The 20,236-nt window shown below is 47.2% G+C and overlaps 4 protein-coding genes across 5 annotated transcripts; 2 read left to right on the top strand and 2 right to left on the bottom strand.

The window, feature by feature from the left end:
* Positions 1-52: 52 nt before the first annotated feature.
* Positions 53-6,692, bottom strand: LOC6542099 (serine/threonine-protein phosphatase 1 regulatory subunit 10). 2 transcript variants are annotated; one of them, XM_001968192.3, is made up of 6 exons: positions 5,854-6,692; positions 5,550-5,787; positions 5,385-5,482; positions 5,043-5,317; positions 3,572-4,891; positions 53-2,054 (listed from the first exon to the last, which is right to left on the bottom strand). In XM_001968192.3, the coding sequence occupies exons 2-6, from the start codon at positions 5,550-5,552 to the stop codon at positions 358-360; spliced, it is 3,393 nt and encodes a 1,130-aa protein (XP_001968228.1). In that variant the 5' UTR covers positions 5,553-5,787; positions 5,854-6,692; the 3' UTR covers positions 53-357. The 2 variants fall into 2 exon arrangements, with proteins under 2 accessions (XP_001968228.1, XP_015015252.1); XM_015159766.2 differs by having other exon boundaries at positions 6,576-6,690.
* Positions 6,693-7,582: 890 nt separating this feature from the next.
* LOC6543024 (KRR1 small subunit processome component homolog) lies at positions 7,583-8,787 on the top strand. The gene has a single exon (XM_001968191.3). It carries the CDS (start codon positions 7,690-7,692, stop codon positions 8,725-8,727), a length of 1,038 nt encoding a protein of 345 aa, XP_001968227.1. The 5' UTR covers positions 7,583-7,689; the 3' UTR covers positions 8,728-8,787.
* A 560-nt stretch (positions 8,788-9,347) lies between these two features.
* Positions 9,348-16,112, top strand: LOC6541167 (epidermal growth factor receptor kinase substrate 8-like protein 2). The gene is made up of 6 exons (XM_015159719.2): positions 9,348-9,706; positions 13,166-13,559; positions 13,620-13,763; positions 13,833-15,413; positions 15,470-15,649; positions 15,710-16,112. The coding sequence occupies exons 2-6, from the start codon at positions 13,215-13,217 to the stop codon at positions 15,800-15,802; spliced, it is 2,343 nt and encodes a 780-aa protein (XP_015015205.1). The 5' UTR covers positions 9,348-9,706; positions 13,166-13,214; the 3' UTR covers positions 15,803-16,112.
* Positions 16,113-16,225: 113 nt separating this feature from the next.
* On the bottom strand, positions 16,226-17,947 carry LOC6542536. The gene is made up of 3 exons (XM_001968189.3): positions 17,736-17,947; positions 16,722-17,315; positions 16,226-16,646 (listed from the first exon to the last, which is right to left on the bottom strand). Exons 1-3 carry the CDS (start codon positions 17,822-17,824, stop codon positions 16,379-16,381), a joined length of 951 nt encoding a protein of 316 aa, XP_001968225.1. The 5' UTR covers positions 17,825-17,947; the 3' UTR covers positions 16,226-16,378.
* Between the last annotated feature and the right edge of the window lie 2,289 nt (positions 17,948-20,236).

Below are 20,236 nucleotides of genomic sequence, written 5' to 3'. Positions count from 1 at the left end.
GTATTAAATTCGATTCTCCCTTATTTCTCCTTCAAGAAATCAACGAAGTGGGTTCTGCATCATATGACTCGGTATTTAATTGTGTAATCATAAACTTATAAATATTTAACTTTATGTTAATCTGGATAGTAATAAAGTTAGCGGGGCAGAGGATTGAACCCATATCTTAGGCTTAAAACTTAGGGATAGACTGCGTCTACACAAAAATATAGCGAATACATATATACACTTAGATTAACTAGCGGCGGCTAACCTGGATACAGTCTTCATGTGGGGACTCGATTTCGGAAATCACTGCCTCCGTTGCGCGTCTGAGATCTATGCAGCTGAATCTTCCGCAGAAGATTCGGGTAAGTCCTACAAGCGCTTCTTCTGCGGATGCACGTACTTGCAGTTCTTGCCCATGTTGCAGTGTCCTCGCATAAACTGCTTGCAGACGCCGGTGTTGCCACCGCCTCCTCCACCTCCTCGGTTGGAGCCAGATCCTGCTGAGCGCCAGTTGCCGCCGGAGTTGTCCTGAAAGTTGTTCCCACCGCTGCGCCAGTTGCCGCCGCCGTTGTTCTTGTTCCTGTTGTTGTTGTTGTTGTTCCTGGGTCCGCCCATCATTAGTCCTGGTCCCATTCCATTGGGCGGCCCGTTCATCATGGGTCCATTGGGTGGCCCGTTCATCATGGGACCGTTGGGTCCCATCACCGGACCATTGGGTCCCATTACCGGTCCCGGCCCTGGACCATTCATCATCATGGGCGGGTACTGATTGAATCCAGGTGGTGGGCCGCTTCCGAACGGCGGCACTGGACTGCCGAACTGGTTGCCCATAAAGTTCTGCGGTGGCATGTTGTTCATGTTGTTCATATTGCCCATATCCATTCCCGGGCCGCCGGGTCCGTTCATCATGGGCGGCACACCGGGTGGAACACCTCCCTGACCCATTTGATTCTGCCAGATTTGCGGCGGTCCATTGGGCACTTGATTCGGCATCATGTTTGGTCCAGGTGGCATTCCCGTGGGAGCTGGCATGCGTCCCATGAATGGATCAAATGGGTTTTGCATTAGGTTCGGTCCAGCTCCCAGTCCGGCCATCATGTTGTCATTGAAGCCCATGTCCGATCCGCTGTTATTCGCTCCGACTCCCGAGCTAGGCGCGTATCCTTTGGGCTCCGGCCACGCCAAGGCACTGTAGTCGTTGACAGCATCCGGATTCCCCGTGAGGTCATCCATGGGTATCACGGGAATGTCGTGAGCGAAATGCGGCTCCAGTTCCGCCTCCGCAGCGCTGTCGGGAATCATGTCGGGTGAGAAGTACAGCGCTCGGAGAGTGGTGGCTTCCCTGTCCATCTGCACCTGGCGCTGCTTGGAGAGATTTCCGTTCGGGTGGTCGGGCACATTATCGACTTCGATGAGGGGCCGCCACTCCATTTGCGGCTCCATGGTGTCATCGAATCCGCGGCGCGCAATGGTCAGCGCGTCCCGCTCGCTGAATCGCTCCATGTTCTTCATTTCGAGGAAGGTCTGCTTCATCACATTTACGCGCTCCGATCGGTCGACCTCGAAGTACCGAATCTGGGTGAGCTTTTCCTCTGGCTGCCAGGCTAGCTTCTTTTTCGGTCCCTTGCGGCGGTGCAGCACTAGCACTCCCGGTGGTCCATCGGGTCCACACCCAGGTCCAGGCTTTCTGGGCTCCTCGGGAAGATCTTCAGCGTTGTCCGAGTTGTTACCCGCATCTCCACCTTCTCCTGCGGCAGCCTTCTCCTTTTGCACCTTCTGCTCGATGTCCTCCTTGACCCTCTTCAGGGGAATGTCGTCGTCATCGGCATCCGTGTCCTTGCCGGGTGACCCGGAGCGAGCATCATCGTTTTCCTTGCTGCTGTCGTCCGACTTCTCCTCGCTCTTCGACTCGTCTAGCGTATCCTGGTAGAACTTGAGCGGCGCCAGTGGCGCATCCTTGTCCGTGGGCGATGTTGCAGACGTTCGCTTGCGCTTCACCACCTTCTTGGGTTCGATGGAGGCGGCCAGGGCATCCGAGAACAGATTGGTCTCCACCAGGGTTTGAACTGGAAAAAAGGAGGGAAGTAAGTAATCGCTCTAGTAATTGGTTTGGTTAAGAAATTGGTTAAGTGGTCTTCTTTAAGTGGCCCATTGGCTTTGGTGGGTTTTGCTTTTGCTGGAAATTGGAAGTAAACAAATTATAAAAAAATATGATCTGGACACCCAAATTAACCACACAATGACATTTTTTATAGATAAAGTAATAGGGGTCTTTACTAGAATAACCAGCGAATATCTAACCGAACATACGCACAAAAAATTGTTGGGACTACTATTAAACAATTCATAAATTGTTACCCAAAGTTTTAATTAATTTAATTGCCGACTTTATTAGGTTCATATCTTAATCACCTATGGTTGTAAGTAAGTTGTAGGTTTTAGTCAAGTTTGTTGTCATCTTTTTTTTTATTTAAGTGTACTTCAGCATCATGAATAAAAAAGTGATAAACATTATCGTCACGATTGAAACTTAAAAAGCACACTTAATCAGTGTTTAGTTATACAATAAAGCAGGGTCTATTAATTAAACTTTAGTTCATCTTTGAAGCCAAACATTTTTTAATCAATTACATTTGTGAGGCTAAATAGGTAAGTGTGACGCCAGTCAGCACAATGATAAGGGTCATTGGGTGTTGGACACTAATCTATCCCAGGAACCCAATTGCGATCAGATTAGGCGCACCGAGCAGCTGGCTGCCAACGTGACGCATCCACTGATGACGCACTACCATGAGGATGTGGGTGAACTGCGGTTCCCTGGTCTGGCGAGGCGAACATGTGTGGCGACCCTCGGTGACGCACGACAGCAAAATCGAGGCCAAAGCGAAGCAGCTGGGACTCATGCCCTTGGTGGTGATCGATCCACCTACCAAACTTCTAGAACCGCCAGCTCAAGTCAATATTTTCGTTTTAGTTTCTTTTGCGCTCAATGCATTTTTTTATTCAATAGAAAAATCGTATTTTTCTAGAGGAAACCGTATTTTTATTTGTAAGTTTTTAAGGTGGGCTGCTCGCCAAGTGAATCTACATACCTTATAGCTAAGCTAAGCTAAATACGTTCATGATTTCAGGTTTGGATACTTAACATCAAGCGGCGGCGACGACGACGGCGACTCGCCTGTGCCTTAGATTTCGTTTTCGTTCGGTCTCAGCGCATGCGCAGTGCCCAGATTTCGGGATTCAACTTCATCCGCCGTCATCCGGGGTTAAGGTCTTAGACTCACACTTGGGCATCTGACAGTTCAAACTCGATCCGGGGATTACGCCGCCACTCGCATGGCAAACAATTGATACATTATAATGCAAAGTACCCACACTTAAAGGCCCCATTTCTGCACTATAATTTAAGACCCGCCCCAAGCAAAATTAAACACCTTCAGAAGGGAATAGAGATCAACAAATAATACGGCGGAGTTCGACTTTCGACTCCGATCGAAAACAAAAGCAAAAGCCACCAAAGTTGCTGGGCTGTGGAATAAAATAGAGAAGAGCATTAGTTTTGATTCTCGCATCTGTTGCTTACTCTTTTTGGGCGCTATCAGCTTGGCGGCTCCGGGCCTCTCCACATGTCCCGCGACGTTGTTGATGTCGATCTTGGCCTTCTTGTCGCTGGACGAATCCCTGGGCGGCGGTGAAGGACGTTTCAGTGTAGGCGGTACCGTCATTAGAGCAGGAGATGCGGCAACCGCCGACGATGTGGGCTTCTTTAGACCCTTGCGCGATGGGGGAGGCGGCGCCTCTTCCGTCAGGCCATGCGATCTAAATTTTGACTGGTACGTCTTTACAGTGGCCGTCTTTTCAGTATCCCGGCGAATCTCTATCGAAATGGACGCCTTGCGGGACATGATAGGTATCGATCTTGGCTTCTGTGCGTCGCTCTCCTTTGCCGAAGCTGTAGGAGATGTGCCTGCAGCACTTGCTGCTGCCACTGATGGCGGAGGCATTAGCTTGTTGTCTTTGTCCTTGTCCTGCCTCGAGGATGAAGACGTTGAGGAAGTTGACGACGACGACTTGCGATCTTTGGACGAACTAGAACCAGAGCTCGACGACGACGACGATGAGGACTTTGAGGACTTGTGTTTATTCGAGGAAGAAGAGGACGAACCGCTGCTGCGCTCCCGGTCCTTGCTCGAGCTGGAGGAACCGGAACTGGAGCGAGCCTTGTCTTTATCGCGGTGTTTATCGCTAGAACTGCGATGGGAAGAGGAAGAAGAGGAGGAGCTCTTGGAAGAACTGCTCTTCGAAGAGGAGGACGACGAGGATGAGGACGACTTATGGCTAGATGAGGAGGACCTATGACTCGTTGAACTCTCCTTTCTATCCTTCTCGCGCTCCTTCTCGGACCGTTTACTTTTGTCGCTCTTGGAGCTCTTATGCTTCTTATTATCCACGTCCTCCCCAGACTTAACCTCCGCCGCTGAACTACTATCATCTAAACCGGATTTTTTCCCCAAACTAGCGACGGCTAATGAGTGGGTTGCGGAGGAGCCCTTTTCCAGGTGTTCCTCCTCGCTGTCTTTCGGTGCTGTGCCAGAATCAGCTTCGTCGCCGCCATCTGGGTTATCCAACAAGGGCTTCCACTTGATGGTTATGCTGTTGGAATTGCTGCTGTTGGCCGCCGAGGTGATGGTATACGTCACAGGTGCACCGGCGCTATCCGTGCTGTCTGAAGAAGAGGCAGAGTCCGGAACCGGAGCGGAGCCAGCTCCAGAAACGGATGCAGGAACCTGAGAAGCAGTAGTGCCTGCTATTTGTGTCGCAGCACCTTGGATCGTCATGCTTGTGTTTTCCGTCACAATCTTCAGCCACTGCTCTACCAAGCGCTTGGCTAGAATGCGTACACCTGGAAAACGTCGGAATGGTCGAAAAAAGGCAATTAGTAATCCCTAGATAATTAGGTGCATAATAGACAGCCCAGGACAGGGCTCAGGAAAACTAATCAGGACTGAACCTAGGACTAGAGTAAGACTAATCAAAGAAAACCCGAAACTTACCTTCATTGCCGCCATCCTTGCACAGCCCCTTGACTAGAATAGGGGCCGAGTTTATCTTGAGACGATTGACATCCACGGGGGAAAGGAGCAGCAGTTCCAGAATCTCCTGCACCAGCGGCCAGTTCATCGCCCTGATGGCATCATTTAGCCAGGTGTAGACCAGCGACCAACCGCCCACCGCCATAAAGTCGCCCAATAGTTCCGTCTTTGTGGATTTAAGAATTTGTACATACACACATTTCGAAACCAGTTTTTTTGAATACTTGGCCATCAAACTGTGGGCGAAAAACTTGGTATTAGCAAACGCCGATAGGTGTCGCTGTTGACTAGTGGCAAACTTACCCCGAAATGCGTTTCACCTCCACAGCACTTAAAATTCCACCATTGTTGTCTAAAAGCACCCGCAGGCACCTCAGCAATTGCAGTGGAACTATTCGAGGCTGTTAAATAAAAATATTTAAGACACCAATGAAACAGCTATAATTTCACATTCTAGTCAAAACTCACCATTTTGCTTCGTCTGTGGTGGGGAAACTAGAGAATGGATCTGGCAACGCTGAACTCCCTATTGCCGTCTCTCTCCCACACTTGAGGGTATGACCATACGCGAACGGGTGCGTATGTGTTGGATCGTGCGTGTGCAGCGACGCTTGCTTTTGTTGGTATGCGTGACTTAATAGATACTAAATTTCCACTGATTACGTAATTCCATTAGAATTCGCCTTTTCAAGGACTCCAATAGTATCTAAAATAGGATAAAACACTAGTCTGAGAACATATTTTGCAGGATAAAACTATGCTATATCCCTACAATTCACTTTTAAAACGAGTATAAAACAATTTCCAGCCGCAGCGCCAGAATATGATGAATGCTGTTATTTTATTGTTACAACTGGTAGTAAACCAATAATCCCTTCGCAGAAGTGTTTTATTATCGTGGAGATGCAGAAAACGTGTTTTTCGCGTTGCGATTTTTTCAGGCACTGATGAAATGCGGACGTGTGCTCGCGGCTATCGGTAATCGATAAGCCAGTGCAGCCCTGAGGTCTGTCCACTCTCAAAAAACCGAAAATAAAATATTTTGTACAGCGTAATTATATGAAAACATGCGATTGTCTGAACGTTTGTAGCACAAATGTCTCTGCCTCGTTTTGGTTACAACCTAAATTTGACTTTAGGTACAAACAAAAGTGAAAGTTACTCAGTTTTTCTTTTCAAGCAGGTTGGCAGCGCCTTGCCACGCACACAAAAATGACGCCATTTTGGTTTTCACAATTTTTCACAAAGGCGTAATTACATCCGCAGCCAAGGGAAATGCTAGAAAAGTGCCTTTTTCTAGCAACTACAACAATATCGGCCACTTTATATTGATTTTCTTTAATTTTCTTTGTTTAATCCTAATTTACTGGCTTTGGTTCACGTCCACGCCCCAAAATTGGTCATGCGGTTAGGTCCGCACACTTTGGTCGAGCAAATAGGTAATAAGCCTACCAGAAAATATATATTATATGTACAATTGTTTATCGGCCTTACAATTTGTTAAATATTTTATTTGCGACGTTTTTTCTTTCGCTCCGAAAACTCCTGCGTGCGCTTCGCTTAGGCTTACAAAATCGTGTGACCTTTACCTGCTAGGAAAAAATGGTTTTGGTTAGAAAATACCGCATTGCGTAGTCGGGATTTAGTATTTTAGTTAATACCACTTTTGCCATAAATATTTAATAAAATTACAAAACTTTTAAGACACCGTGAAAAGTAAATAAATATTTAAAGTTAGCGCAAAACTCTTATTGTTAATAAAGCGTTTCATTACGTGGATTGGCTGTGGTACTTGTACTGGACAAGGCGGCATTCTTAAATGTCTTCAAACTCCTCTCACTCGATTTTCTGGACCCATTGTTAGGCCATTATCTCAAAAACTGTGCATAATTTTTTTATGCAATTTTCGTGAAATATCCTTAAAGGAATGTCTTTTAAGGTGGTCTAGCATGCAATTTGGAACATGCTCTGCAAGTGGAGATTTTCCTTAAAGAGTTGGAAGCCGATTTTTCAATTGCATATTTTATATACTTACTTGAGTCCTATAAACTATAAGTCGCACATGAGAGATCTTTCGTTTCCTAACATTTTTGCATTTTTATAACGAAAAAATAAATAAATAAAACTTATCGCCGTAAATTCATCGATGTTATTTGACGCACATGAATTATTATATAAATAAAACAATTTTAAGTACAAATTTTATTGGTTCTTACTTTAATAAATGCGAATACTTTATTCGGAAATTGATTAAATTAAGATGTTGATGTTAATCAGTCTAGTACTGTATGTATTATATAAACATATGATTTATTCATAGTTAAAACATGTTTTGAAATTAATAAAATCTCAAAAAAAAAATTTTTATAGTATCAGGAATTAGAATTTATTTTGTTTTATTTATTTCTATTGATTTAGACATCCATATTGCATTTTTTAAAAATGGTTATGTACCCAAAACACTTATAAATTCGTGTTAGATTGTAAATTTTGTTAATGCTCTCATGATAAGGTCACACGCATATATCGTTGATCTGGCAACCTTGCCAAAACAAGCGTGGAAGAATTTTACCTGCAGAGGAATTAGCCTCTGAAAAGATCCGTAACAATGAGCGAAAGTGATGCGGAGGAGACCAAAATCAGCACTGACCCGGTGGACAATGCGTGGGCCATGAAGATCCCGACCTTCAGGGAGGAGGACAACCCGCATGGGATGGTGGAGGAGAGCTCCTTTGCGACGCTATTTCCAAAATATCGGGAGCGCTATTTGAAGGAGGTTTGGCCTCTGGTGGAGCAGTGCTTGGCCGAGCACCACTTGAAGGCGGAGCTGGATCTGATGGAGGGCAGCATGGTGGTAAGGACCAGTCGCAAGACCTGGGATCCCTACATCATCATCAAGGCGAGGGATATGATCAAGCTGATGGCCAGAAGCGTTCCCTTCGAGCAGGCTAAGCGTGTCTTACAGGACGACATTGGATGTGACATCATTAAAATCGGAAACCTAGTGCACAAGAAGGAGAAGTTCGTGAAGCGGCGGCAGCGTTTAATAGGACCCAACGGAGCCACCCTAAAGTCCATTGAACTGCTCACCGATTGCTATGTTTTGGTTCAAGGAAACACTGTCTCTGCCTTGGGTCCCTACAAAGGGCTTCAGCAAGTGCGGGACATTGTCCTGGAGACGATGAACAATGTGCACCCCATATACAACATTAAGGCTCTGATGATCAAGCGGGAGTTGATGAAGGATCCCCGCCTGGCTAACGAGGACTGGTCCCGGTTCCTGCCCAAGTTCAAGAACAAAAACATTAGCAAACGCAAGCAACCAAAGGTCAAGAAGCAGAAGAAGGAGTACACCCCATTCCCGCCCAGCCAGCCGGAGAGCAAGGTGGACAAGCAGTTGGCCAGCGGCGAGTACTTCCTCAACCAGGAGCAGAAGCAAGCGAAGCGAAACCAGGAGCGCACCGAGAAGCAGAAGGAGGCGGCCAAGCGCCAGGACGAACGCCGCAACAAAGACTTTGTTCCGCCCACGGAGGAGTCGGCTTCTTCAAGTCTGAAGAAGGAGGACGGCTTCTCCTCAAGCAAGGTGGACGTGAAGGCCCTGAAGGCCAAGCTGATCAAGGCCAACAAAAAGGCGAGGAGCAGCTGATAGTTTTTATAGTTTTAATTAATCATAGGCTTATTCAATAAAAAAATTATTTTCTGAGCAAAGTGGAAATGGAAATCTGAAATGTTTTGTAATGAAGGTTTTAAAAATAACTCAATTTAGTTTTGAGAAATTTTATGGGGACGTACTCGTATTATTTCTAGTTTCGTTTTGTTTTTGGTAGCTTAATACTTATTATAAGTCAATCTTAAAAAATTCATAGAAATCATAACGGTAACTCTGCGTATATATAATATTTGGATTTTGATATACTCGGAAAGAAAATAAATTATAATGAAAGTTATAAAAATATCTCAATCTGTTTCGATGAGAAAGTTTGTGAGGACGTACTCCTATTTTTTCCTAGTTTCCTTTTGTTTTGGTAGCCTAATACTTTTTTTTAAAGATCTATCTAAAAAAATCCATAGAAATCATTATCATTTAGGTAAATGGTCATCATTATGACCATTAGGTAACTCTACGTATATATAATATTTTGATTTTTATATACTCGGAAAGAAAATAAATTATAGCTAAATATGATTCTATTGCTGTGTTCGCTAGTGTAAAGAGAGATCTCTCTCTCTCTCTCTGCAGCACTCTCTCAACAAGTGGCTTAATACAAAAATATACAAACAACTCAAAAGGCCAACGAATGAGCCAAGTTAGTACGATTTCTGGTACCGGACTGACATGTACTAACCGCGCTTAAAAAGCGGATGACGCTCGCGTGCGTTCCACAAAAACAACAAAAACAGTAACTGAAAAGCCACAGCAACAACAACAACGGCGTTGCGGGGCTATTGTTATTCGTACGTTTATTTTCCACAAGCGACAAAAAAAATAGAAAAACGGTCTGTGAGAATCAAAAAGAACGGAGCGAAAGAAAGCCGTCTTAAAAATAAAAATCGAAGAGGAGCGAGAAAGCACTAGACCAAAGGCGGCGGCTGCCAGAAGAGGACGGAGAGAACGGCGAAGACAGGTAAAAAGGAGGTGGCAGAAGAAGAAGAGAGGATTAAGTGCTGAACTACAGTTACTTTTAATGTTTGAATTAAAATTGAAACAATGCTCGAGTGATCGCAATTGTAACGGCTAAAACCGAAGCTAAGCCCGAAAAATAAGCCCGAAAACTAGTTAAAATGCCAAGCAAACGTGACAGAGATTCGGATTCGTGCTAATTAGAAAAAGAATGTGCTAGGTGAGAGGATGATATCGAAATGCTAACGTGATATCGATACCTGTGTGTTGTGCGTGTGTGTGTGAAGGGAGTGTATACACATACATATGAATATCACACATTTCACCGGAAAATGCGGTCAATTAGAATAATACATATAGCGAAATGAGCCTGTGTCTGTGAATTAGTGAATGAATTGAACAAAGCATTGGAAATCAATACAAAACCTGCCGCCGCTCCCACTTTTGTACATACAGTGATGCCTCGGAAAAGTGAATCCTCGATTACGGGAAATCTGAAAAATGCACTCCTTCCGATGGCTGCTTTTGAAGTTCAATCATTTGAAATTGGTTAGCTTAATATTTTAAATATTAATCCTGAAGAACTATAAAATATGTTTTGTATAGAAACATACATCGTTAGGCAAATGTGCACAATGTACTTTTCAATTAGTTTACTTTTTTTTGGGGGACCACTGTATATCCGCGCACGCACATTACTGTGAAGCCTCACCTGTGTGAGTGCGGCTTGGAGGCGACGTGTGTGAGTGTGTGTGAGAGAGACTCGTGAAATATCAACAGCGCACAGTGAGAGACGAAAACGGAAAACAGGTGGAAAAGAAAGCTTAAAAAATGCGGTCGGTCAAAAACTAAAGTTGCAGCAGCAGGCGAGGGGGTGGCGGATGCCGGGGAGATGGAGACACGGAGACAAATACCTTTTCAAGCCGCACACACACCAGCGCAAACACAGACGTCAGCATACCTGTCGCGCATGCGCGCGAGGGGGACGGCAATAGTGTGGATCGGGGTGTCGATGTCTCGACATCCCCCTCCAGCCCTCCCCCACCCCACGACCGGGTTCCCACCCAAAGAACAGCAAAAACAACTATTGTTATTTGTTGTTTTGCCATTTGCTTCGTAAACCAAGAAGTATGCGAGATAAAATAAAAAGGCAAGTGTACCGCACGCCGCCTTTATATCTAAATCCCAGCTGTCTGAATTATTTGAGGCCCTAATACCCATCTCATGCTTATCAGGACCCAATTAATTATCTTCGCCTGAATGGAAGCATGTGTCGAAGTCTTACGGTTTTTGCTGGGTAGTACTAAAATACCAATGAAGATATGTATCTGGGATTACCTTACCTGGGTTAATAAGTTTTCCCCATGTAAAGATCATAGATAGATACACATGTACATATGTAGGTCTGGATTCTAGGATCTAGAGATACAAACGTAGTTATGCTTATCTTCGGCTTGTCTATGCCTAAGTAAAGTGTTATCGCATTATGTTTGAAGATGTTTCTACCATTTTAAAACCTTAGCTTGATGTCTCAACTAAACTTAACTAAATCACCGAGTTCAGTACTTTCTCTAAAAGCTGCATTTATGCAAGCCCAACTTTTTCGACGTTACTCAAGTGCGATAATGTTTATCGCGTTTCGTCATTGGCCTCTAAGCTGCTGCAGAGTAAGGAGCGAAAACACGAATCTGTCAAATTCCACAAGTGTGATGCAATTTGGGGCTTGTACGAACAATAAAACGCTAAATATAACACAGCGGCGCAACTTAACGAAAACAAAACATTTCCAGGGGTGTAGTGGGTCAGTGTTTTCTTTTTACGTGCACTTCGCCTTGTTTGTTTACTGCGATTTTACTGCGGTTTGGACAAGATCGTAAGCAGATAGTGCACTCCAGCTGACCCCCCTAAAGTTTCTCTTTCACCTGTTGCAAGTACACAAACACCCCCTTCCCCCGCGCCTGTTGACCCTGCGTCACGGCTGGACTGATACACCGATAAAAATGGAGAGGCTAACGCTATGGGAAATATTGCCAAATCAAAATATGGTTAGGACTATATTCTAGATAATATATAGATAGTTTCAATATAATTGACAAATACAATTTGCTGTACATTGCAATGTGATCACAACCAGAAGAAGGCGTTCTTCTCCCACCAGCATTATAAATACAGTAAGGACTTGCGAATTTTGCTTAGTGTAGATAGGCATGCGACGCTGCTGCCAGCGCCGACTGCGCAGTCGGCGTCTGAGCCCAGCCTAAAACAGCGGAAAAGTTGTTGCTGTCACTTGAGTCGAGGGAGCGGTTTGGATAGAGTCTCCGAGGGTTAGAGTGAGAGGAGGCGAGAAAGTGTGTTTGCAAATCTCAGTTTCACGTGTGTGTGCGCCTTTTGCAGGTGTGTTCACTCGCTACACAGAAAAAATAAGATAGCTTAATCCGAAAATTACAAAAAACGTTACGATTACTGTTTGTTCCAAAGATTACAAATAAGATTTGTATTATTTTAAACAAATTCGCCCAATTTGTTAAGATAAAAGTAAAAGCACTACGTGTAACTTTCTGTTGTAACAAGAATAAACTCGACAAATTGTAATTATTTTATAGTAGGATGAATATAGTCAGAAGTAAACTTTCCAAATATATTTTCTGTGTAGTCGAAGTGGAGACAGTGAGATTAGAGGAGAACCTGGGGAAGTGGAAGTAGCGCGATTTTTGAATTCCAAAGCTGATCCAAGACAACAACGAAATGTTAAAGTTTGAGAATAATTGCGGCCATGTGCGGATCGTTTGGAGTGTGTGTGCCAACGCTAGTGGTGGCTTTGAATCGGAATGCGGTCTGAGTCAGAGGCGATTGGCTGCGCAATATCCAAGTGGCATGGCGGGATTAGGGGCCTTCGGATGCAGGAGACTTAGTCTCAGCTGCACAAAGTAAACACAGCATAATGATTTAACACATACTGTAGGTCCAATTTTCGTATCCGACACTCATAAGATTGCAGCTCGCTGACTTGGTCATCGAAAACTTCAAGATCTTGAGATTCCATTATGGGAACCAGACTTCTAAGGGGCACAACCACACCCCTGCAAGTTACATACTGTGTACGGGCCCATGAGAAATTCAGTTTTGGGAAATTCATTGGGGTAATAGTTCTAATCAAGGAACAGCAGCCAAGACATTCCACTCTCCATTAGAAAAAACGATTGAATGGAATTGTTGAAAAACATACATAATTCTGATTAATATTTTTATATCTTATACGACATATCTTCATACTAAGAAGGAAAAGTAGAATAAGTTAGTAACGACAAAAACTTTTAACTGATGTTAAGGCTACTAAGATCATCAATTAAACGGTAATTGAGATTTTGAATTCATTAAGGAATTTACAATTTACTGATCCTTAAAAGAATTCTCTGATTTTCAAAAATAAAAATAAGCTAACAAAATCCATTGTTATTCTCAGACGGAGCTTCAGGCGTCGATCGAAGCCTCTACCGGGATTGGACGACACCATGGTGAACCACCACTCGAACGGAGGCGGCAGTGCCGGAAACAGTAGTGGAAGCCTAAGGGGAGGAGCACATGGAGGCGGCGGCGGAGGAGGAGACTATTCTGGAGACGATCGCAGTGGAGGCGGCGAGGAGCGGGAGCGGCTGGAAAGTGATTTGCACGACAAGCCCACCTACCTGCTGGAGCACCTGGCCACCTTCACGGTCAACAAGGAGTCCGGTATTGTGTATCCGGCGGACGGAATGAGGCGCCTCCTACAGCTGGAGAAGACCACGGGCATTTGGTCGCAGAAGATGCAGCTCTGCCTGGACTACCAGTGGGTGCTTATTATGGACTATGAAACGGGGGTAAGTTACTGAAACTTGGGTATGATCTTTATGGAACTCATCTTCATACTTGCCTTCTAGAACATCATCGAACGATTCCCCGCCTCCTTGGTCCAGGAGCCCACCGCATTCACCTCGAATGACGCCATGGAGCTATACAACAACATTCTGGTCTTTATCGTATCCGGAGGCGGTGGTTCCCGCTCCGAGATGCACATATTCCAGGTGAGAAAAAATGAAAGTTGTGTTTTATGACTTGTTCATCCAAACTATTTAAATGCTTTATCCCTGCAGTCACAAAGCGTGTCCGCCGTTCACCTAGTTGAGGATCTGAAGCAGTTGAGAAGCGGCAAGATGATAACGCAGCAGCGCGGTGCCACACCCACTCAATCCGGAGGCGGAGGAGGTGCCTCCAGCATGGCCATGATGATGAGCAAAACCTCCTCGTCCTCGTCGCATAGTAGAGTGGAGTTGCACCAGCACAGGGAGCAGCGGGCAGAGCGCGAGCGAGAGCGGGATCGCGACCGTGAGCGGGAAAGCCACCATCACATGCACCAAAGGAGCAGCATGGAGCAGTATGGAATCCGTGCCGGAGTAGGAGTTTCTGGCGACGATGTGGCCCACATTAGTGGCGAGACGGATTCGGAACACGGTGGCATTGGAGGCGGTGGCGCAGCGGAGCGCGATGAGACTAGCTCTACGTCCAGCGAGAAGTACGAGCGGGATGTGGCCGTGCTGAATCACTGTTTCGATGACATTGAGAAGTTCATAGCTCGTCTTCAGCACGCCGCTGCCGCTTCCCGGGAACTGGAGCGCCGTCGTCGCAATCGGAAGTCCAAGAAAAGGGATCCGGGGGAGGGATTGCTCACTTTGAGGACGCGGCCACCCCACGAGAAGGAGTTCGTGGACATCTTTGCCAAGTTTAAGCTGTCGTTTAACCTGCTGGCAAAGCTGAAGGCGCACATCCACGATCCCAACGCCCCCGAGCTGGTGCACTTCCTCTTCACGCCGCTAGCTCTGATTGTGGAGGCCTCCAGCGACACGTACTACGAGTCACAGCTACCGGCTCGTGTGGTCAATCCCCTGCTGACCAGAGAGGCCATCAACCTGCTCATCAACTGTGTAACCAGCAAGGAAACGGAGCTGTGGCGCTCATTGGGCGATGCCTGGGTTATCCCGCGAGATCAGTGGAAGGATGATGTGGGCTCCTACCATCCGGTCTTCCTCGACGGCTGGTCACCGGACTATTTGATCAACGATGAACTGGAGCCACCACCAAATTCCCCGCCCGCTCATGTAAGCAAGCGCAGACTTGAGGTCCAGGCTGGATCCGGACTAAATGGTCGTGGAGGAGCTGGATACGATGACTACGACTCGGGGAACGGGATGAATATGGCCATGGGTATCGAGAAGTACACCATCCACCACGGCAACGACGGCTTGAGGGAGCGGGAAAGGGAAAGAGAACGCGATAGAGATCGGGCGGGAGCCATCAGCGCGTCTGACTTTAACGCCCGCAGCGAGCTATCGTTCGACTCGATTGAAGGCAGAGGCGGGGGAGCAGCGGGACATGGACATGGTCATGGCCATGGACCAGGAGCTGGACCCACCCTCAGCGCCATCACAGCTGGTCTGCAGAATCTGCATACGAGGGAGTCTCGCAGTGGAAACGGGTACGGGGGAGGAGCCGGTCCCGGGCCTTCGTCTGAGCTGGGCGGTGGAGGCAGGGGTCTGCCGAACGTCAGCGACGACCAGATGCTCGAGTCTTGGCTGGAGGATCTGCAGGCGACGGGAGCCAAGATTGTGCTGGTCACCTATCCGCGCACAGCCAACAACGACAAGGAGCTTAGCGTTATGCGAGGCGAATACTTGGAGGTACGTTACTCACCCACCCACTTTGCTCGTCTCTAACCATCTCATCTTAACTTTAGATCCTTGACGACACCCGAAAGTGGTGGAAGGCGCGCAACATGCGGGGGCAGGTGGCTCACGTGCCGCACACGATTGTGACCCCCTTTAATTTCGGGGATGGAGATGGAGCCCAGTTCTACGGGCAACAACAGCAGCAGCAGGCGGGGCCAACGGGTCCGGGCAACAAGTCGCGATCAGGGGTGAGTAAGGCTGGCAACTCAATTCATAGCTAGACTTGCTAACCTTTTTGCCCTACCCAGGATAATCCCGGCATGGAACAGCGATCGCCGGATCCCACCGACATGATGCGCAGCAAGCATCTTGGCAAGAAGGGCGAGTTCCGCTACTTCTAGGTTGGACATACGATTACCATACACATATTCCGTAGTGAGGATCTAGCGTTATAGAGAGACAGACATCAGCAGTTCCGTCTAGGATGCTAATCCTGGTCACCAGCGATCGGATTGGCTCCAATACTTTGCACTCGCTCGCAGGAGTGTGCAAACCAGAACTAACCTTAAGACTAACCTAAGTGGAGCTCCAGATGGGAGCTGTTGAGCAGCACGTGGCTCCTGCTGATGCGGATGCTTAAGCTGATGCTGATCCAGGCAAAAAGGGGAGGCGACGGCAATAATTTGTTTTAATAAAATTATATCCAAAGGATGCCCAGCTTGTGATCAATTATAGCCGAGCAACGCGGTAATTGCGATGATAATATGGCAGATAAGAGTATGCTTATCTGTGAGATTGTGGTTAAAGAACTGTAAGCTAAGATATTACTTTGTAAGTTTGGAGAGCTGCATTGCTTTATTTGGATGCTCACAAGAAGAAGTTAACTGGTGCTGTACGGTGATCAAAGCCAACGATTGAACAAGAGCATACTACGAGAATTGGAATCGATTATAGAAGACTTCAGGAATCACTTTCGACTAAATGATGGACAACTTCTCCACGCGGGCCAGCAGCGGGGAATCGGAGTGGTACTCCATGCTCCTCACGGCGAAGTCGCCCACTTCGTTGGTGAAACACTTCAAAGTGGATATGGAGAACGGGCGTCCGGGGAAGTTGTAGTAGGTGAAGTACTGCCCGTTGACGGCGATCAGGAAAGCCCGATCCCCGAGCCCGAATGCGATCTTGAAGAGCTTTCCTCGCACAAAGGGGAATTCGCCCTCGGTCTCCTCGTCGCTCAAGGCAAAGCTGGAATAAGTATATAAAGGTGAATATTTTCCGACTATGGTGACTTTACATATTGGAGTCCGGGCTCCATTATACCTGTTGTCCTCGCGCTGGTAGCTGCGTGACACCGTTGTCCGATCGAAGTTCACGTGGAACCGGAGCACCGTCCTCCCGGTGTCGTTGCACTGGAAGCAGATGGAGAACTCTGTGGTCGGTGGGCCCTTGGCGATGCACTCCATGGCCACCACAGTACCGGTCTCATATCGCCTGGGCACGTCGCTCTGGAAGGCCACCTTGTCCGGACACATGAGCGTTCGGGGGAAGACGAGCGGAAAGAGCATGCGGTGGTGGAACTGAGTGATCTTCTCGAAGTCCCCGTAGGTCCGCACGTAGTTAATTTGCTTGGGGAACTTCACGAACTCGAAGGACCCGTACAGCTGGTCGTTCACGTAGATCTCGAAGCATCGCTGCAGCACCGCCACCCGGAAGGTGAAGCTCTGGCCCGGCTGCAGCGGATTCTTCGGGCCGTCGCACTTCCAGTTCTTGGAGATCTCCTCCTGCTGCCAGCCCTCGCCCGGCTGGAACATGCTGCGGATGATCTGGCCCTCGCGGAAGTTGGCCTCGATCTTCAGGAACACCGTTTCGCTCTCGTTCTGCGCGTTCACATTGTCCGTGAGGTCCAGCGAAATTCTGTCCGCAATTCGAGAGGTTTCATTAGTGAGAAATAAAAGCCATGGTTGATATCATCGACTTGGGGATACTCGGCACTCCACTAAGCATACCCACTTCATTAATCTGCGCCAATGCAAATCTCTGGCAGAGCTTTGAAAGTTTTTCGTTGGTATTAGAATTGCATTGTTTAGTCAATAATTGGATAATGCGAATACAGTTTATACTTAATCGCGTTACTTTCCGAAATAATTGGAAATAGTTGCTTAATAACTTATAAATTCAACAGCTCGGCAAGTATATAGAGTGTTGAATACATGATTTAATTAGAAAACCAGCTACCGCCTTTGAACTTAGGCCCTAACCCAGTTCAAACGGGTACACCAGTATGCTGGAGAGATTTCCTGGAGCACCGGGTATCCAAAGGATAAGAGCGTTTACTTATTCGGATGAGGCTTGACGCGCCCACTGACGATGAGGACGTGTCCGAAGGGGACTTCCGTTAGGACCTTTGCTTTCCACACGTTCATCGCGGCTCCACGGCTCCACTGCAACTGAGTCGACGAGTGCGAATCCTCGATGGAATCCGACCGGATCCGGCTATGGCGCCGTTTTATGCGCCCTTATGCTAATAGATTCGCCATCCGTCGCCTTTCCTCGTTCATTTGTTGTGATTATGTAAAGGCGGGTGAAATGGGGAATTACCTGCAGCCGCATGCAAACTTGACATGGACGTGGACGTGGACGTGGTAAGGTTACCCCCAGGCCCAGGCCCATGCCCGAATCCCTCCCCCGCGCAGAGCTCAACCCGTTCAATCGAATCCCATATAAATCCCCCCCGACCATCCGACCCAGTGAGCCGCGCTCCATGACGAGAACCTTGCGCGTTTATTTATTTGATTCAATCCTTGCCTTTGTAACCCATAACTGTCATCCTCGAGTTCTTTTCACGGTTGCTGTCACGCCCCCAACTGCCGACTGCCCATTTGTTGCTAGTTACCAGTGGCACTGCGAGAAAAACTAGCCTAGGATACGTATTGTCCCAATTTTTGGGGATATAGTACTGTCCCAAACTTCATCGTAGCACGCAGAGCCCTAACTTTATCGAAGATAAAATATTTATGATCCTAACTCGAAACACTGCTTATCGCAAAACGAATTTGCGATCGTAAAATTTATTGCAAAATTTATAACCTTGCAGGCTTCTGGTTCTACTGATCCGGAATTCATATAGAGGAACTAGAACTGCAACTTGGAAGAACTGCAACTTTAGAGAAGGACTCCTTGATGGTGGCTCTTATCCTTTTTCACCACGATTATTGGAATGTCTTCTCGCTGTGTTCTCCATCTTGGCCTCTCCCTTTTGACGGTTCCATTGTTGTTGCGTGTCTTGGGCGAAATAAAACAAGGTAACAACAATTGATTCCCTGTCTAAAGTTTTTGCATTTGCAGTAAAGTGCGACTTGGGGGCTGGAGCACTTTTCCAGTCCCGCCTCGAGACATCCCCCTCCAAACTGCCTCCGACTCCAGTCCGCGGGTAATTCATTTCTTTTGACGTACCTTGGCATATTCGCTGAAGTTCTGTCTCCGTCTCTGTCTGCGTCTACACCTTTCGCTTTCGTCCACGTCCAAACCAATGACATCTTCCCAGGGCTCCATCGCGCGCTCAAACAGTGAAGGGTCCTTAAAGCGGACCGGTCTACCCACCGATCCTGGATCTCAGTGAGATTTTTGTGTTCTATAAGCCCTGTTTCCTCCTTTCGAACAATTTCGAACTTTAAGCTCTCCGCGAAACTGACAACTCCTTGGAGGCTTCACTGTACTCCCCCGCCGAAACGTGGCCTCTGCTTGTCTATGTCGCTGTTTCTTCGCTGTTTCTGTCGCTTGCACCTGATCGAATTGGGTCCAAGTCCTCAGCTTAACTCGACTTGGCTGGGCGCACTTATTTCTGACTGCGTTTCACCTTGGAGCACCCGAGGCACCCCACCAACCACCCAAGGATGTGCCTGGCTTTGCCTGCTACGAATGGCAATTGCTAATTGGTTAGTTATGGCCACTGACAATCCATCCGTCAATCGGCAACTAGACTGCCGAATATAAACATCCGGGTGACCTTGCCAACTCCTGCCCGACCTTTCGCATCACGCCCACCCCCTGGCACACGCCCACTTCCTCGGCCCTTCGCAAACAGAACTAATGAAATAATCGTGTCGATTTCAACTTTAATTTCCGCTTGTCACTCCAACTGATAACCCGCAAGCAAGTGGAGCATTGCGAGCAAGGTTTGTGTACGTTGCACAATTATCAGTTTGGCTTCGGCTACCTTTTTACCTCATACTTGTTGGGTGCCACGTTTGTCCCATCCAGAAACCCTTTGCTGCCCCACTGCACTGGGAAAACCAATGTAATACTTCCAGGTCGCTGATTATGTCTAAGGGATGTGCTCTTGCAGGATCCTATATCTTCAGCTCAATCATTCGCCCTGTTTCGACATATCAAATCAGTCCCCTGGGTGGTGTGATAATTTCCCAAAATTATCACCACTTGTCTGTTTTTTCTCTCTGTGCTCTTCCAGGCCAGATAAGAGCTCGTTCCCAAGTCAGTTTTCCCAGCCGTATCGAATCGGTTGGGGCGAAGCGACGACACGTCTACAGAAATCAGATTTTACAGTCGACGGACTGGCGACGGATCCGCAAATCGTACAACCAATAGTGTGATAATGGGTTTACGGCACCGAGAAACCGTGCCAGCGCACCAAGTGGAGTCGATTCCCAGCCCGAGCCGAACAGCAGTGCTCCCTCCATTCGCATACGGATTCGGAAGCCGAATATGGCGGCGGACTTAATCAGCCGGCATCTACTTTTTGGGAGCGGAGCGAATCACGTCGCTCTTGGGTATCAGTGCCACCAGGCTAATCATTCCAGATCGATAGGCCTTCGCGG

This window comes from Drosophila erecta, unplaced genomic scaffold, assembly GCF_003286155.1.
Source record: "Drosophila erecta strain 14021-0224.00,06,07 unplaced genomic scaffold, DereRS2 tig00000055-arrow-pilon, whole genome shotgun sequence".
Taxonomy (NCBI): domain Eukaryota; kingdom Metazoa; phylum Arthropoda; class Insecta; order Diptera; family Drosophilidae; genus Drosophila; species Drosophila erecta.
Note: the sequence above shows the minus strand (reverse complement) of the source record. Positions and strands in the feature narration are given on the sequence as shown.

Bases quoted from the DNA above. Each gene is read 5' to 3' on its own strand.
- LOC6542099 (XM_001968192.3), bottom strand. The intron at 4,892-5,042 runs GTAAGTTTCGGG...GACGTTTTCCAG, and splicing joins CAAGGATGGCGGCAATGAAG to GTGTACGCATTCTAGCCAAG. The intron at 2,055-3,571 runs GTAAGCAACAGA...CCTTTTTTCCAG, and splicing joins GCTGATAGCGCCCAAAAAGA to TTCAAACCCTGGTGGAGACC.
- LOC6543024 (XM_001968191.3), top strand. From the start codon at position 7,690: ATGAGCGAAAGTGATGCGGAGGAGACCAAAATCAGCACTGACCCGGTG.
- LOC6541167 (XM_015159719.2), top strand. From the start codon at position 13,215: ATGGTGAACCACCACTCGAACGGAGGCGGCAGTGCCGGAAACAGTAGT. The intron at 13,560-13,619 runs GTAAGTTACTGA...CTTGCCTTCTAG, and splicing joins TTATGGACTATGAAACGGGG to AACATCATCGAACGATTCCC. The intron at 13,764-13,832 runs GTGAGAAAAAAT...TTATCCCTGCAG, and splicing joins CCGAGATGCACATATTCCAG to TCACAAAGCGTGTCCGCCGT.
- LOC6542536 (XM_001968189.3), bottom strand. From the start codon at position 17,824: ATGAACGTGTGGAAAGCAAAGGTCCTAACGGAAGTCCCCTTCGGACAC. The intron at 17,316-17,735 runs GTAAACGCTCTT...AATTGCGGACAG, and splicing joins GTCAAGCCTCATCCGAATAA to AATTTCGCTGGACCTCACGG. The intron at 16,647-16,721 runs GTATAATGGAGC...TACTTATTCCAG, and splicing joins TACCAGCGCGAGGACAACAG to CTTTGCCTTGAGCGACGAGG.